The sequence below is a fragment of the Dryas octopetala genome, chromosome 6 (genome assembly GCF_963921425.1).
Source record: "Dryas octopetala chromosome 6, drDryOcto1.1, whole genome shotgun sequence".
Taxonomy (NCBI): domain Eukaryota; kingdom Viridiplantae; phylum Streptophyta; class Magnoliopsida; order Rosales; family Rosaceae; genus Dryas; species Dryas octopetala.
The window spans coordinates 8,666,763-8,681,270 of NC_141371.1; the positions used below are offsets into that span (position 1 = coordinate 8,666,763).

At 37.4% G+C, this 14,508-nt stretch overlaps 2 protein-coding genes across 2 annotated transcripts; both read left to right on the plus strand.

The window, feature by feature from the left end:
• Positions 1-8,368: 8,368 nt before the first annotated feature.
• On the plus strand, positions 8,369-10,318 carry ABI5 (Basic-leucine zipper (bZIP) transcription factor family protein). The gene is made up of 4 exons (XM_086247923.1): positions 8,369-9,478; positions 9,578-9,649; positions 9,874-9,903; positions 10,223-10,318. The coding sequence occupies exons 1-4, from the start codon at positions 8,378-8,380 to the stop codon at positions 10,316-10,318; spliced, it is 1,299 nt and encodes a 432-aa protein (XP_086104049.1). The 5' UTR covers positions 8,369-8,377.
• Positions 10,319-12,992: 2,674 nt separating this feature from the next.
• Positions 12,993-13,505, plus strand: LOC147282026 (NDR1/HIN1-like protein 10). The gene has a single exon (XM_086248156.1). It carries the CDS (start codon positions 12,993-12,995, stop codon positions 13,503-13,505), a length of 513 nt encoding a protein of 170 aa, XP_086104282.1.
• The last annotated feature ends 1,003 nt before the right edge of the window (positions 13,506-14,508 follow it).

The following is a 14,508-nucleotide window of genomic DNA, read 5'->3' on the forward strand; positions in this document are numbered from 1 at the left end:
AATTTGGTTAGGAAGCCATGGATTTGTAGTACCCATGAATTTGTAGGGCCATGGTGAGAAAGATAAAATAAAATAAAAGAAGATGGGAGGTGGTACTGCTGCAGCTATCGGGTCTTGAAGCAAAAAGGCAAGGTTGGTTGGTTTCTCTTAGTTTTAGGCGTGAATATATGTGGTCTTCATGTATACAAGTGACCAAACAAATAATGATCAGAGTGGGTGTGCAATTTGCCTGGACGATTTTGAGGGTAGTAACGTGTGTAGGATGCTTGACAACTGTAAGCATACGTATCACAAAGAATGCAATGATCGTTGGCTAACCAAGGATGACCATTGTCCGCTTTGTCGTGGTCTTGTTTTGGGTCTGCCTATCACACTTCAGAATCCAATCTTGCTTTGTAGTGGTCTTGCTTTAGGCGTGAATATATATATATATATATGTATATGTATGCTTATGTAAAGAGAAGCAATGAAGTCTTGTGGCTGACATGGGTGCAAGGAATGTTTAAACATTGGCCAATAAAAAATGGCCTTGCAGCAAAAATATCTCTTTTGAGTTGATGTTTCTTAAGCCAAGTAAATAAGTACATCTACAGCATGACAAATTGTTTTGGTTTCTTAAGATGCCTTGTTTGTTATTTCGCTATCTAGATATCAACGTCAACCATCATCAATTTTCCTTCTTAGCTAAGGAATGAATGAACTACCAAGAAGACAAAATAGTGGCTTAGTTACAGATTATATATATATATATATATGTATTTTGTTATACATATATAGTAACTATAGTTGGATATACATACATTAATATATATTACCCTTTATATATTAATATGGATATGTGTATTAGCCAACTCTTGGCTATTATGTGAGGCTATGCTCCTCCAAATTTTTTGGCCAAAAAATAAAATATGGGCCAAAGTTGCCCACAATTCTTATAGGCCAATACAAAAAAAAAAAAAAAAAAAAAAAAAGGGGCAAAGAATGCCACATTTTTTTTTTTCTATAGGCCAATTAAATGATAATGGCCATTCTCGGCGTGCAAGAGAAAGAAAAACTAAAACTTTATAGTCTCAAATTGCTTAGACTATAAAGCTTGGGGGGCAAATGTTTGTACCCAAAAATGACACTTGGGTTATTATTGGCTATTTCTCATATTGGCCATTTTTCATATTGGCCATTTCTCACATTGGCCATTTTTCATATTGGCCATTTCTCACATTGGCCATTTTTTATTATTGGCCATTTCTCACATTGGCCATTTTTCATATTGGCCATTTCTCACATTGGCCATTTTTCATATTGGCCATTTCTCACATTGGCCATTTTTCATATTGGCCATTTCTCACATTGGCCATTTTTCATATTGACCATTTCTCACATTGGCCATTTTTCATATTGGCCATTTCTCATATTGGCCATTTCTCACATTGGCCATTTTTCATATTGGCCATTTCTCACATTGGCCATTTTTCATATTGGCCATTTCTCACATTGGCCATTTTTCATATTGGCCATTTCTCACATTGGCCATTTTTCACATTGGCCATTTCTCATATTGGCCATTTCTCACATTGGCCATTTTTTCATATTGGCCATTTCTCACATTGGCCATTTCTCATATTGGCCATTTTTTCATATTGGCCATTTCTCACATTGGCCATTTCTCATATTGGCCATTTCTCACATTGGCCATTTCTCATATTGGCCATTTTTTCATATTGGCCATTTCTCACATTGGCCATTTCTCATATTGGCCATTTCTCATATTGGCCATTTTCGTGTAGTGGCTAAGAATATTTTCTTGGCCCATATACTCTTATTTGGTGGCTAACTTACTTTGGGGCCAATGGGTGTTTTAACCCACTCCTCTTTAAATTGTGGTTTAAGGGTCAATAATTGTTTAAGACTACTAGCCAATAGGGCCCACGACCCAAAAGAAATTTTTAAGGCCAGTAATGAGACTATAAAATAGATGAACCCGTCTCAATAAAGGGGCCGGTAGAGATTTCCACGGCCCATTCGCATAATCAACTCTGAAAAATAAGTCCAAAATTGCTAGGAAGCCAAATCAAGCAATGAGTCCAACTTTGGAAATAATTCGGAAAGTTTTAAGTCACCTAGATGGACAAGGACTCAATACGATCAAGTAAAGGAATCCTACTATGGAAAGAATTTCAATCCTCATCAATAACAAAACTTGGCCGCCAAGAAGAAATCTCAGAAGTTCGAGTCCTACTAGGAGAAGGAAGATGATTTCGGGCCAGGAAATGGCCCATTATCTAGGGTTGTATCCTAGCACCCTTATAAATAGAGGCATTCGAGAGAAGAGAAAGAGACATTCAGCATCCAATACACCCAGATACTCAAATCTCAAGAATCTCTCAAAGTTCTTTTGCTTTTAATTTCTTTTTAGTTGCTACCGTTCGAGGTGCTTTTAGGCTTCTCATAACTTTAGTCTCAAGATCATTAGGTTTGTAGCTCTGCCATTGCCTTCACAAGGATTGTGGTATCGATTTATTTTATGCACTTTAAGTTCATGCAATTGGATCGTTTTTATTTTAATTCTTGTTCAAATTCTTTACTCAATACATAAATGTTTATTTTGTTTATTGTTCTTTTTAATATTGAAGTTGATTTAGTTGGCAATAATAGCGTTGAGTTTCAGTATAATTTTATCGTCCATAGTTTCTTTTATCTTTTTGGCCAATTTCATCATTGTATTCACGAATTCAACAACACTGTTCTAAGGAGGCCGAGACGCGACTCGGACTCTGATTCCGACTAAAAGCCTTGTCCCCGAGGCTAGAAAAGAATCTAGGCCAAGAGTGGTTCCTAGCTTGGCCGCACAATCGTTAGATTGGATTTCAGATTTAGGCGCAAAACCTCAACATTACCATCCCAATTTCTATTGTGGCCTAATTTGAGGCCCAATAGTGGCACGCCCCGCACACTCACATCCAAACGGACCAAAAATCACTTTTGGCCAACCTTGGCTAAAAAACTAGTGAACAGATACCATGTATATCGGAAAGAAAATGAGTTAAATAATATTATACAGGTAAATATATTAGAGTTACCTTATATATCGAGTGCTGTTATTTGCATACTTTTTTTTTTTCTTTTTGCACACCCCTTATCACTTAATTAGTGATTTTACAAATTTATCCTATTATGAAAAGACCTTAAAATCCTCCCCAACACACCCCATCTTATCTCCTTTCTTTCTTCCCTCCCAATTAATTAACTGTGCCTTGCCCAACACATTAACAATCCTTATTTCAGTCTCTGTCTGCGACTACCCCAGCCCAGTCCCGTCTCGTCGGAGACTACCCCCAGCGACCACCCTTTCTGGCTCTCTCTCTCTCTCTCTCTCCCTTTCTCTCTGGCTTCTCTCCCCTTATGCTTGCAGCACCACTGCGTGTAGCAGTTAGCACCTTCCTCCACAGTACCTTCCAGCCACCGCACCTTCCAACCACAACACCTTCCAGCTAACGCGTGCAGCACTGTCGAAGCCACTCGCGCGCAGCACCGTCGAAGCCACCTGCGTGGCCTTTTGCTCGCACCAACCCAGCCACACCACCCTGCCCCGCCTCTCTCTCTCTCTCTCTCTCTCTCTCCTTCCGTCTCTCCTCTCGCCCAAGCAAACAACCAAAAACAAAAAAAACAAAAAAAAATTTGTAACCGGTTCAGAAGTATAGTGCCGAATATCAAGAAAACCATTCGGAAATACAATGACGAACACTTTCAGTCATGTTCGGCTGGTGACTGCCGAATGAAAAGAAAAATTTCAGAAGTGCAGTGTCGAACGACCTGCAACGTTAACAATCCCCCACCCGAAAATTAAATCTTAAATTCTAAAAAATCCACACTGCAAATGGTCTAAAACATACAAAAAATGTGTTAGGATGAATGTTGGGGGTGAACCAAAGGACTTTTAATTTTTGGTGTTGCGGGGAGAGAGGAGAGAGAGAGAGGGGCTGGGTGTGTGTGTGTGTTTTTTTTTGTTTGAATAGATGAGGTGTGTTGAATAAAATAGGGGTATTAGGGTAATTGGAGGGGTGTGTTAAAAGAGAAATTTTAAATTTTAAAAGAGAATAGAGGTGTGTAAGAGAAAAATGTGTGCAAAAAGAAAAAAAAAAGTGTGCAAATAGCAACACTCTATATATATAGAACATGTTTGGTGTCTAGGATTAGATTAGATAGACTATATCCACTCACTAGATTCAAAGTATATTGAGGACTTGGGGTAGGCAGTTGGCCAAGCAGTTGTGCTGCTTCCACCTCACCGGGTTTCGATCCCCCCTCCCCTCTAGCCTCTTTCTTTGGCCTTCATTTGTAACAAAAAAAAAAGTATATTGAAGGAAGAAATAAAGATTAACTTCTAATTTTTGTCCAAATTGAATGAATAAGATGTATTAGTCATAACAAAAATGTATTTATTTGAATTCCTAGAAAAATGGTGGGATATCAATCTCGTAAGACTAATTCATATATATATTCTTCTTTCAACTTGAATAAATTTGATTAATTAACCTCTGTTTCTTCCTTAATATATTTTAAATCTAGTGAGTGAACTTATCCAATTCAATTTTGAACATAAAGGAATACGTATGTAGGTAGCAGAGTAGTATGAGAATGGACTGTCCCAACCGAATTGTAAAGGGTACTATTATAACTCTTGAGCAAGTACAAGAGCTAGCTAACCGGCCGAAACTATGACAATAATAATAATAATAATATTAATTGTCGAAGCTAAAAAGAAAGGATAGGATATTAGGATGGGACAAACTAGGGGTATGTTGGTTCGAAAAACCAAACTACAAAGACATAATCGTAACCAAACTAATATTTTCGAAATGGTCAATTTGAGAACCAAAACCAAATCAAACCTAGCCCAAGCCGACTACTTTGGTTAACCGAGAATATTAGTTCGGTTGGTTCGGTTATCCAAAAACCGGTAACAACTGATATACTCTAAACACCATACCCTATACCCTATACCCTATACCTTATAGCATATACTCATATACCATATACTAGTATACTCTACACCAATTACCTATACTATTATACTCTATACCCTAAACCATAGACCATTAACTATAATTGTTTTAGTATATATATATACACCCTAGTAGTATAATATATACAAATTATAAATTATAGACTAATCCTATAAAGTATAAACTATACTATAAACATATACAAACATATATAAACATATACTATATACCTATAAAATTTACTATAAACTATAATAAACATATATAAATTATAATAGGTATAAACTATATAAAGTTATTTTCTATATAGTAGTATAAACTATACTAAATAAACTATAATAAACATATATAAACTATAATAGGAAATTTGGTTTACTCAATAATAGATATTAAAATCATATATAAAAATGAATATATATTATAAGTGGTTGTTCGGTTTGGTTAAAACAAAAATTTTAATATTTAAAATCAAAACCAAATCGCTTATCATTGGTTTGGCTTGGTTTGTTATCCAAAAATAAAAAATAATCAGACCAAACCAATCTGATCGATTTGGTTCGGTTCAAAACTCAATTTTTCGATATTTTTACACACCCCTGGACAAACATTGGACCACCGATCACCTCCATTGTTCCAGACTTCCAGTACAATAACAGTTACAAATTGATGATACCATTACTACCCCAACCACACCCTCTATCCGCCGAAATTGAATAAAAGCCTGAGGGCAAATTCGTCAAAGCCAAAAACTTAGCTCTCTCGTAAGATTCTATTGCATGTGATATATCCATCCTTGCAGCTTTTGTATCACATAAACAGTATTGGATTGTTGGTTTAAATCCATCTCTAATCTCCAATTAATTAATTAATTAATTCAACCAAGATCACTCATTAATTACGTTACCAACAAATATCCTTTCTTTCAATCATTATTGTATTGCAATTTTGGAAACATTCTAAATTTAAGGTTATCACCAATTAAGCGTTAAAAGTAGCTGATTCAAAAAAATTGGCTCGATGGCAAAGAGTGAGTATGAGATGGTTAGCTAATTTGATATACCTTATCGATCAACACATGCATATTATCTAAGGTTTAAATTTGTAGGGTCTAAAATTGTGATTGTCTATTATGATATATATTGGAATTCTAGTTTCAGAAGGTCTAAATTTGAAATCTTCACTCTCCATGCACCTCTAACTATCACATATCATGTTGCTAAATTGTAGAACGAGGAGTTGCACTTATACTATATATATATATATATATCACAATACTAACTCGATCATTAGCCTCCTTACATGAAAATAGGACTAAGTACTCAAATTAGTGTTAACTTGATATATATTATTGACTTGTTATTATCTTAATAACTTGAAGTTTTTCGTACACTCAAACGTTTCATATTCAAATGCTTACCAATATAACATACTCTAAATTAGCTAGCTAATAGATATAATTTGCAAGTTATTGCAAATATTCCTACTTTACCCTACAAAAGTTGGTAGTACTTGAGAAAAAAATGGATAGGGAGAGTTTTATTTATTATCCAAAAGACAAGTGTCAAAATTAATTATGGAAAATGAGAGTGCAAATTACTAAATTATACATGATCCATATATCACAAGTGTGAGTTGTGTTCGTTTTTAGGGTTGCTTGACGTTCTTATACATAGTCTCAATTTAACCATAAAATACACATCCAAATTAATAGAAAACTTATTTTTCATATTTTTCATAAGCAGATGATAATAAAATACGTGAGATATTGTCTGAAAACGAGAAATATTTGACATACAAGCCAGCATTTATCACTTTAATTATAATAAGGTGACATTTTCATTTCCTTCACCGGAGCAGCACACGTGTTGGTGCTTGAAACCCAAACCCGCCTAAGCAAGCCACATGGCCAACAGGTGTCAAAAGCTCAGACCACGGTACTCGTTTAGGACTAGGGCTTCAATTTTAATACAAAGAAAACTGTTACCACCACCAGCTTGATGGGATTGACTTGCATTGTAAGTACGCGGTACGCCACAGTGGGCCCACCGGAAACACATAGAGGTGTGCTCAGAAATTTTGCTGGGGCTCTCCTTAGGACACCCCCACCCTCCAGAATAAGGATATAGAGCCTCTGCCCTGCCCCTTAAAAAAGTTGGTGCTCCTAGATGTTCCAAAAGCTAGCTTGAAAGAAGCATTGAAGCAGTACTAGCTACTTAGCTAGTAGCTACTACTTCATTACCAGTGGTTTGATGTGGGCTTGGAATTAGTCCTTCTAGATCTGTCCAAGACTAAAAACAGTACTACGTACTGTCCTCAAGTATTGGGTGCTTATTTTCTGCCATTTTCAGCTCAAATTTCATTCATCCGTCTCAGGTATTTATATTTCTTTCATGGGTAGCTAGTAATTCTCTTCTGCAATTGCAGTATGTTTTTGAAAACCAATATGATCTGTTTTAGCTTCTTCTTTCTGGGTTTTCACTGTTTGTAATTGTATGTATGAATGATTCATTTATATTTCATTACGCAGCTAGAACATGATTTTATGTGCTGGTTTTCTGAGATCTGAGAGCTAGCTTCTTGATTTGGGTTTGATTTGATTGCAATTTTCATGCAATTAAGCTGCTTGATGAATGAATTAATTAATGTTAACTTTGAGGCTTTTTCTGCTCTTCTCTGGTGACTTTTTTGTTGGTGGTGTTTAATAATTGATCAGAGAGAAAATTTGACCACTGAATAAGTGAATAGGAAGCAAAAGCAATACTAAAACTGGAAAGATTCTCTTGGCTTTTGCCACGCCCACATTCTATTACTGTTTCCTTTTTTGGAAACATATAATTAATTGCAATCCAGACCAAAAACAATTGCAATAAATCTTGTCATTATTTCCCACAATATATGGACCACTACAAACACGTGAATTAATTTCTCCAATTGTCCAGTTAACTTGTGCTTAATTTTTTTTTCTTAAAAATGATTTTCTTCGCAAAGATAAAAATGATTTTCTCTTAATTGAAGGAGCCAATTGGGTTTATTTCCTTTTAATTTGATAAATTGGGGTTGATCTCTTTCTTTCGCTTATAGATAATTCTTTAATTGTTATGCAGATATGTTTGCAGAAAATTGACAAACATATCAGTGTGAACAAAGAGTGAAGCAATCTGACGATCGATCGGCAGAAATTGGAGGAGTTGGATATGGTGGTGTGTCCATTAATGCCACAATTCATCTCTCGCTTGAAGAACAATGTCTCAATTGTTTGCAACACCAACAACAACCAGTAGTACTGCGTAGACTATTAATTCCACCTTGAGCTCCATCTCTTAGAATTCAATTACAAAACCCAAATAATCAAAGTCAATATTCAGAACAATATTATGGGTGGTGTCTCGGAGTGTGATCAGATGATCTCCCATGGTGAGGTCGAATCGGCAATGCAGTCGACAGAGCAACAGGCCAAGAACAACCACTTGTTCTCGTCCTTGGGCAGACAATCTTCAATCTACTCTCTGACGCTCGATGAGTTCCAACACACCCTTTGCGAGGGGGGCAAGAACTTTGGCTCCATGAACATGGATGAGTTCCTCACCAGCATTTGGACCGCCGAAGAAAACCAGGCCATCAACTCATCCACCCACACCAACAACAATAATATTGTCATTGGCAACATACTAAGCGAGCTGGGGGCGGAGAAGAAGGGCGGAATAGCCAAGCAACCCAGCCTGCCGCGTCAGGGTTCGCTCACGCTTCCGCCCCCGCTGTGTCGGAAGACGGTGGATGAGGTTTGGTCCCAAATACACAGAGGGGAGCAAAAACCCAATAATGTTCAAAATTCCGACTTTGCCCCTCGCCAGCTCACTTTTGGGCAGATGACATTGGAGGATTTCTTGGTAAAAGCAGGGGTAGTTCGGGAACCGGATTCCCTTTTGGAGGGGGCGCCGCCTCCTCAGCCACCCCAACAGCAGCAGCAGTATGGCATGTACCAGAACAGCAACCCCGCAGTGGGGCCCGGTTTTGTCAATAGGCCTGTGATGGGATTGGGGGCTGCTGCTGCTGCTGCTAGTACTAGTACTGCTGCTGCTGCCATTCCCAATTTTCAAACTATGCCGCCGCAGAGTGCCGTCACCGGCGGCGAGTCATCTGGGTATGCTGCAAATGGTAAGAGGAATGGGGCGTACCCGGCTGCGCCGCCACAGGCGGTTTGTATTGGTGGGAGAGTGGTGAATGGCGGCGGGGGCGGATATGGGGCGGCGCAGCCAATTGGGATGGCGGCACCGGTGAGTCCGGTGTCGTCGGACGGGATGTGTGGTAGTCAGGTTGAGAACAATGGGGGCCAATTTGGATTGGACATGGGTGGTGGTGGACTCAGGGGAAGGAAGAGGATTTTGGATGGTCCGGTGGAGAAGGTGGTGGAGAGGAGGCAGAGAAGGATGATTAAGAACAGAGAGTCTGCAGCAAGGTCTAGAGCCAGGAAACAGGTACAATTTATTTTAATTGTGGTTAATTATTACAATGTTTAACAGCTGGTAGCTGATATAATTCAACTTCTTCTTATTTGTTCCATTGTGCTTTTACAGGCATACACATATGAATTGGAATCAGAATTGAACCAGTTAAGAGAAGAGAATGCACACCTTAAACAGGCCCTGGTAATGACATCAGAAACATTTCCATGTGTCAAAAGCTTCTCTGTTTTCATATATACCACATTCGCTAACCACATGATTTGATAGTTGATTTGTATTTATTACATGGATTATTTTGATCAACTGTTAATTAACACATCTTTGGCTAGTTAAAGTGATTTAAGAATATGATTTCTCTAGCGTTACTCATGGTGCTAACTTACTGATCATCGGGTTAACTTGAACAGGCCGAGCTTGAGAGGAAACGAAAGCAACAGGTAAATCTTGTAGTTTCTCTCTTATATATAGCATTTTGCAATGCATGAGTAAATGCTTTTTCATAACTTTGAGGTCTGTATTAATTTGGAGTGGAGGCTGTGAAACAAATTTCACAAAGATATGGATAATATTAATAGCCCTGTGTCTGTCACAGACTCACAGATGAAATTGATGTTTAATTGGTTCCAATATAAATCTAGCTACATCCAAATTATACATCACTAACAATGACATCATATACCCAGCAAAGGCCTTGCATTATTCTGAGTTTTAACTTTTTGGTTTTTGTTTTTGTTTTAATTCAAATCCCTTTTGCAGTACTTTGAGGAAATGAAAGTGCAAGCTCAAACCAAAGCCCAGAAAACTAAGGAGAAGCTGTGGGTGATGATGAGGAGTCGCAGTGGTCCTTTGTGAAGCAAAGCAGAGATGGTAAATGCAAATTAACATATTTGTATGTTTTTTATTTCTTAAATTGGAAGGGTCAAACTTTTGAGTTAATACTAATCCTAACTTATTTTTGAGTCGCCCTATGTGGACGATTTATATTATTTTCTAAACATATTAGATTCCTTACTTAAAAGAAGAACCTTCATATGTGCACAGCTCGATCATTGAGAAATAGAATTGAAGCATGCACCCACCATGAGATGAAACAGTGGAAGCTCAGCCAAATGCTGAAAATGGCTAAAATGCATGTGAAGCAAACATGGGAGTCGAATGTGATCGCCTAAGATGATCGATATGACCATGAGATCATATGCATTGAAGAATTAGTAGTGGAAATGAATGTATAAAATCCAGTTGAGCATCAAATGAGAGATGCATATGTTTGTATTCTTATGTTAGACACAGTGGTGCCCAAGTATGCTTTAGTTTTTGTATATTTCAAGTTAATTATTAAATTTTTTCGATTGAAGTCTCCTAGCTAGAATAGTGAATATTATCATTAAATTAATTTTAAAAAATTCTTTACAATGCTTATAATATGCTAGCTGATCCAAAATGGGCTTCTTTTCAATATGGGCCTTGAAAGTAATTTTGGAACTGTACAGGACCTGGCTCACAACCTTGTTTCAGAATTCAGATGATCTTGTTGAATCTGTGCTGAAATATTTTTCTACTGAGAAAATCTGTTTGCAAGTCATTCATTTGGCCATGATTTTATCCTCAAATGAGTTTCAAATTCTCACTAGAATCACTCAAGCTACAGGGGCTGCACCCTAGACCAAAGGTCAGGGGTATTTCAAAATAAAATTGGTATTTAGTTTTGCTGCAATTGATATGCAAGTCATATACCGTTGAAAACCTCATAATGGGTGTGAGAAATTTCGATCTTGTATGAAAATTGTCAACTATGAAATAACCCACGTCAAAATCCCAAAGCCCAAAGCAAAATACGAATGCCCATTACAATATTAACCAATATGTTCGTCCTTCATGTTTGTCTCTGACTAGATGGAAGATTGGAACAAAGGAGATCTATGACACAAGTATAGCTGTGCAGAACCCCAAATAAATATAGTAGAACTCCTTCATGCTTCATACGTCTGTTGCACTTCTTAAAATTCTTGGGGAAAATGTTGGATTTGTAATGGCTTTTGGTATTTATAAGAATTATTTATAATTATACTCCTTGAAATTTATCGTATTTTCACATACACTCCTTAAAATTTTTAAAATTACACACATCTTCTGAGGTTTCAAAGCATGAATATATGAGTTCTACTTAAGAGTTTTACCATTACAAATCCACAACAATCCACTAAACTCCATCAATATTTAATGAATTCCATTAATATTAGCCACTTTTTAAATCCCACTAGATTTTGATAGATTTAAACAAAAAAAATCCTAATTAAATCCAGCAGATCTTGATAGATTGTTTTAGAATCCAAATTGAATGCACCTAGAATTTTGAAATCTTTCAAATTTTTTTAAAATTCAAATTGTAGACACCTCTTGCTTAATGACTATGTATATAGTGTAGATATAATATTGTAAATGCAGATATAAATTGCAGCTGTAGATATAGTTGCGCTTCAATTACAGTGCCGAGTGCTTAGCAAGAAGCATCGATTGTTTGACGTTGTTCTTTTTTTGTGGTGGAACGTGATAAGACAAACGACTGTCTTTATAAGTAATTAATTAGTGGTTTGTCACTTATATATTGTCAACGGACCCTTATTTTATGGTTTCTTTGGACCTTCATTTTTCGGGTTGGCTTGTCTTATGTGTCTGTATGCCTTGCTTATGTTTATGTTTGACCCGGTCTTACCTTTCCTGTAATGAAATTTTTCAGACAGAAAAAAAATAGGGTTCTTTAATTAGAAGTTCAAAATGAGAAAAAAAAGTTAAGTTAAACTCCAGCCGGTCGAAAACTTAAATAGAAACTCAAACTGTCTACTGAACGCTCGACAGACTCACCGATCGCTTGGAGATGCCTTGCCAAATGTTCGGCGGGCATTTGCTTGTGCATCTGCAAGCAAAACCCTACGCTCGGTAATGTAAGTTTTCTTCTCTGCATCTGCGTACACGAACAAATTAGGTTATAACTTAATTTTTTATTTACCTAAATTTTCAATTAAAATTTTTTTAAAAACTAAATTTATGAGTAATTTATTAAAAAACAAGAATAAGTAAATATTATAACATTCTAGGTTTGAGATTTTCAAGGAGATTAAATTTTTTGCAATTATAAACCCGAGTCAAACTTTCGTGGATAACCTCAAAAGTGCCGGAAGTAATTTTCAAAAATACACAAGCTAAAAATGAAGGTGCATTTATAAATAAGCACACTCTCTAATCCTTATAAATACCATGAAAATGCACCATGTCTAGCACCTCCACCTTGATAACCTCATCGATCACTCCGGTGACCAGCCCTCTTCTGTCCTGCTGGAGGTTAGTGATTCTTAAGCTACATCAAGGTCAAAGCTTTGAGGGTTCGGTTCTAGTGTGCCAAAAAGAAACTAATTAACAATAATAATAAAAGCTCGATCAAATCTCTTTCCCCTCTCTCCGGCCGGAACTCTATTATTTATCAACCATGTTGGCTAGGAAGATCTGCCTCATTTCTTGCTGCGTCTATATGGTGGTAGCCGGCGCCGCAGGCATCGCCGCCTATTTTGTGTTTCGCAACATTGCCAAAGGTATGTTGCCGGAGTACAAGGTGACCGAGGCCTCGCTGAGCCAGTTCAACATGACAAGCAAAGACACCCTCGACTACAACCTAGCCCTCAAAATGACCGTCGAGAATAACAACAAATATGCCGACATAAATTTCGAGAGATTCGACGCTGTTCCCTCGTACAAGAAGCAGGACTTAAACAGTGTTAACTTGGGGCCGTTCGACGTAGAGAAGAAGGGTACGCATGCAATGAGTCCGGTGTTCAAGGGCCAGAAAACAGTGTCGCTTGGTGAAGATGAGGTCTCGGAGATCAAGAGCTGTACGGAATTCCAAATCCTTTTGAAGATCGATGTGAGGTATTCGAGCAAGGCTGGTAAGGAGGATGTTAAGGATGAGTTCCAAGTGGAATGTGATTTGAAGGTTCCTTTGAATTCAGGAGGAACATTTGAGGAGACTAAGTGCAAGAAGGTCTAGATCGAGCTTGTTAGCTGTTAGCTTTCCCTACCTAGCTAGATCGATAGGAATTGTGTCTTTAATTAGTTTCTCAAATTATAATGGAAATGAATTTGAGAAGAAATAAATTTCTTAGACTTATAATCTGCAGATGATCTAGAAGAAAAATCCTGCTTTTATAGTCCCATCAGCAAGGCAACAATTAATCTTGTTTAAAGATTGGATCTAGCTCGTTATGTTTTCTGTTTTTTTTTTTTTTTTTTTTTTTTTTCCCCAGAGATCTCATCCTGATCTAAATTCTAATCCATATATATATGTCTGTCCTGAAGTCTAAAAGCCCCTAAAAACTTCACTATCTAGCTAAGAGTCTTAGATTCAATTTTTTTAATAATTAGTTTTTTCTAGCTCCGAGTGTGGGAGTACGTGTCAAAATCTTTACAGTATGGGTTGCATCGAAGGTTGGATCGAGTTGAGATTGGCCCCGTTAGTTTTCAAAGAGGCTAAGGCTAATTATTAAGGAGTAACAACAAAACAATGGCCACCCTCTCACCGAAGAGCACTGCTAGATATTTCAAATTTGTGTCATATTTCAAATAATTAATACGGAATTAACATCAACACCCGAAACCCTAACAGGGGGGTCGGCATATACTACCGTCGCATCCAAGTCATTGCCAACTACGGAAAGAAGAGGTTCGCTATGGTAACCTTGACTCATCCAACGACCCCGTTTTACCAAGGCCACAAGAACACCACCATTTTGAACAATATATGTACTTCTCCAAGGGCAGCAGTTGGTGAAGTTTGGAAAACGTGAGATTTCCCAGTTGAACAAGGAGACTGCTGCTGGGGTTTACAGCATTAATGTAACGATCCGCCTTCGGATGACAACCAGGGTCGGCAAGTTGAAGACAAGGCATTTCGGGCTTAACCCAGGCAAGATCCACTACTGCAAGCTGAAGTTTCCTTTGACTCGTAGTAGTTTTAATCAAACATCAGGTACTGTGAGTGGTTTCAAGACTAC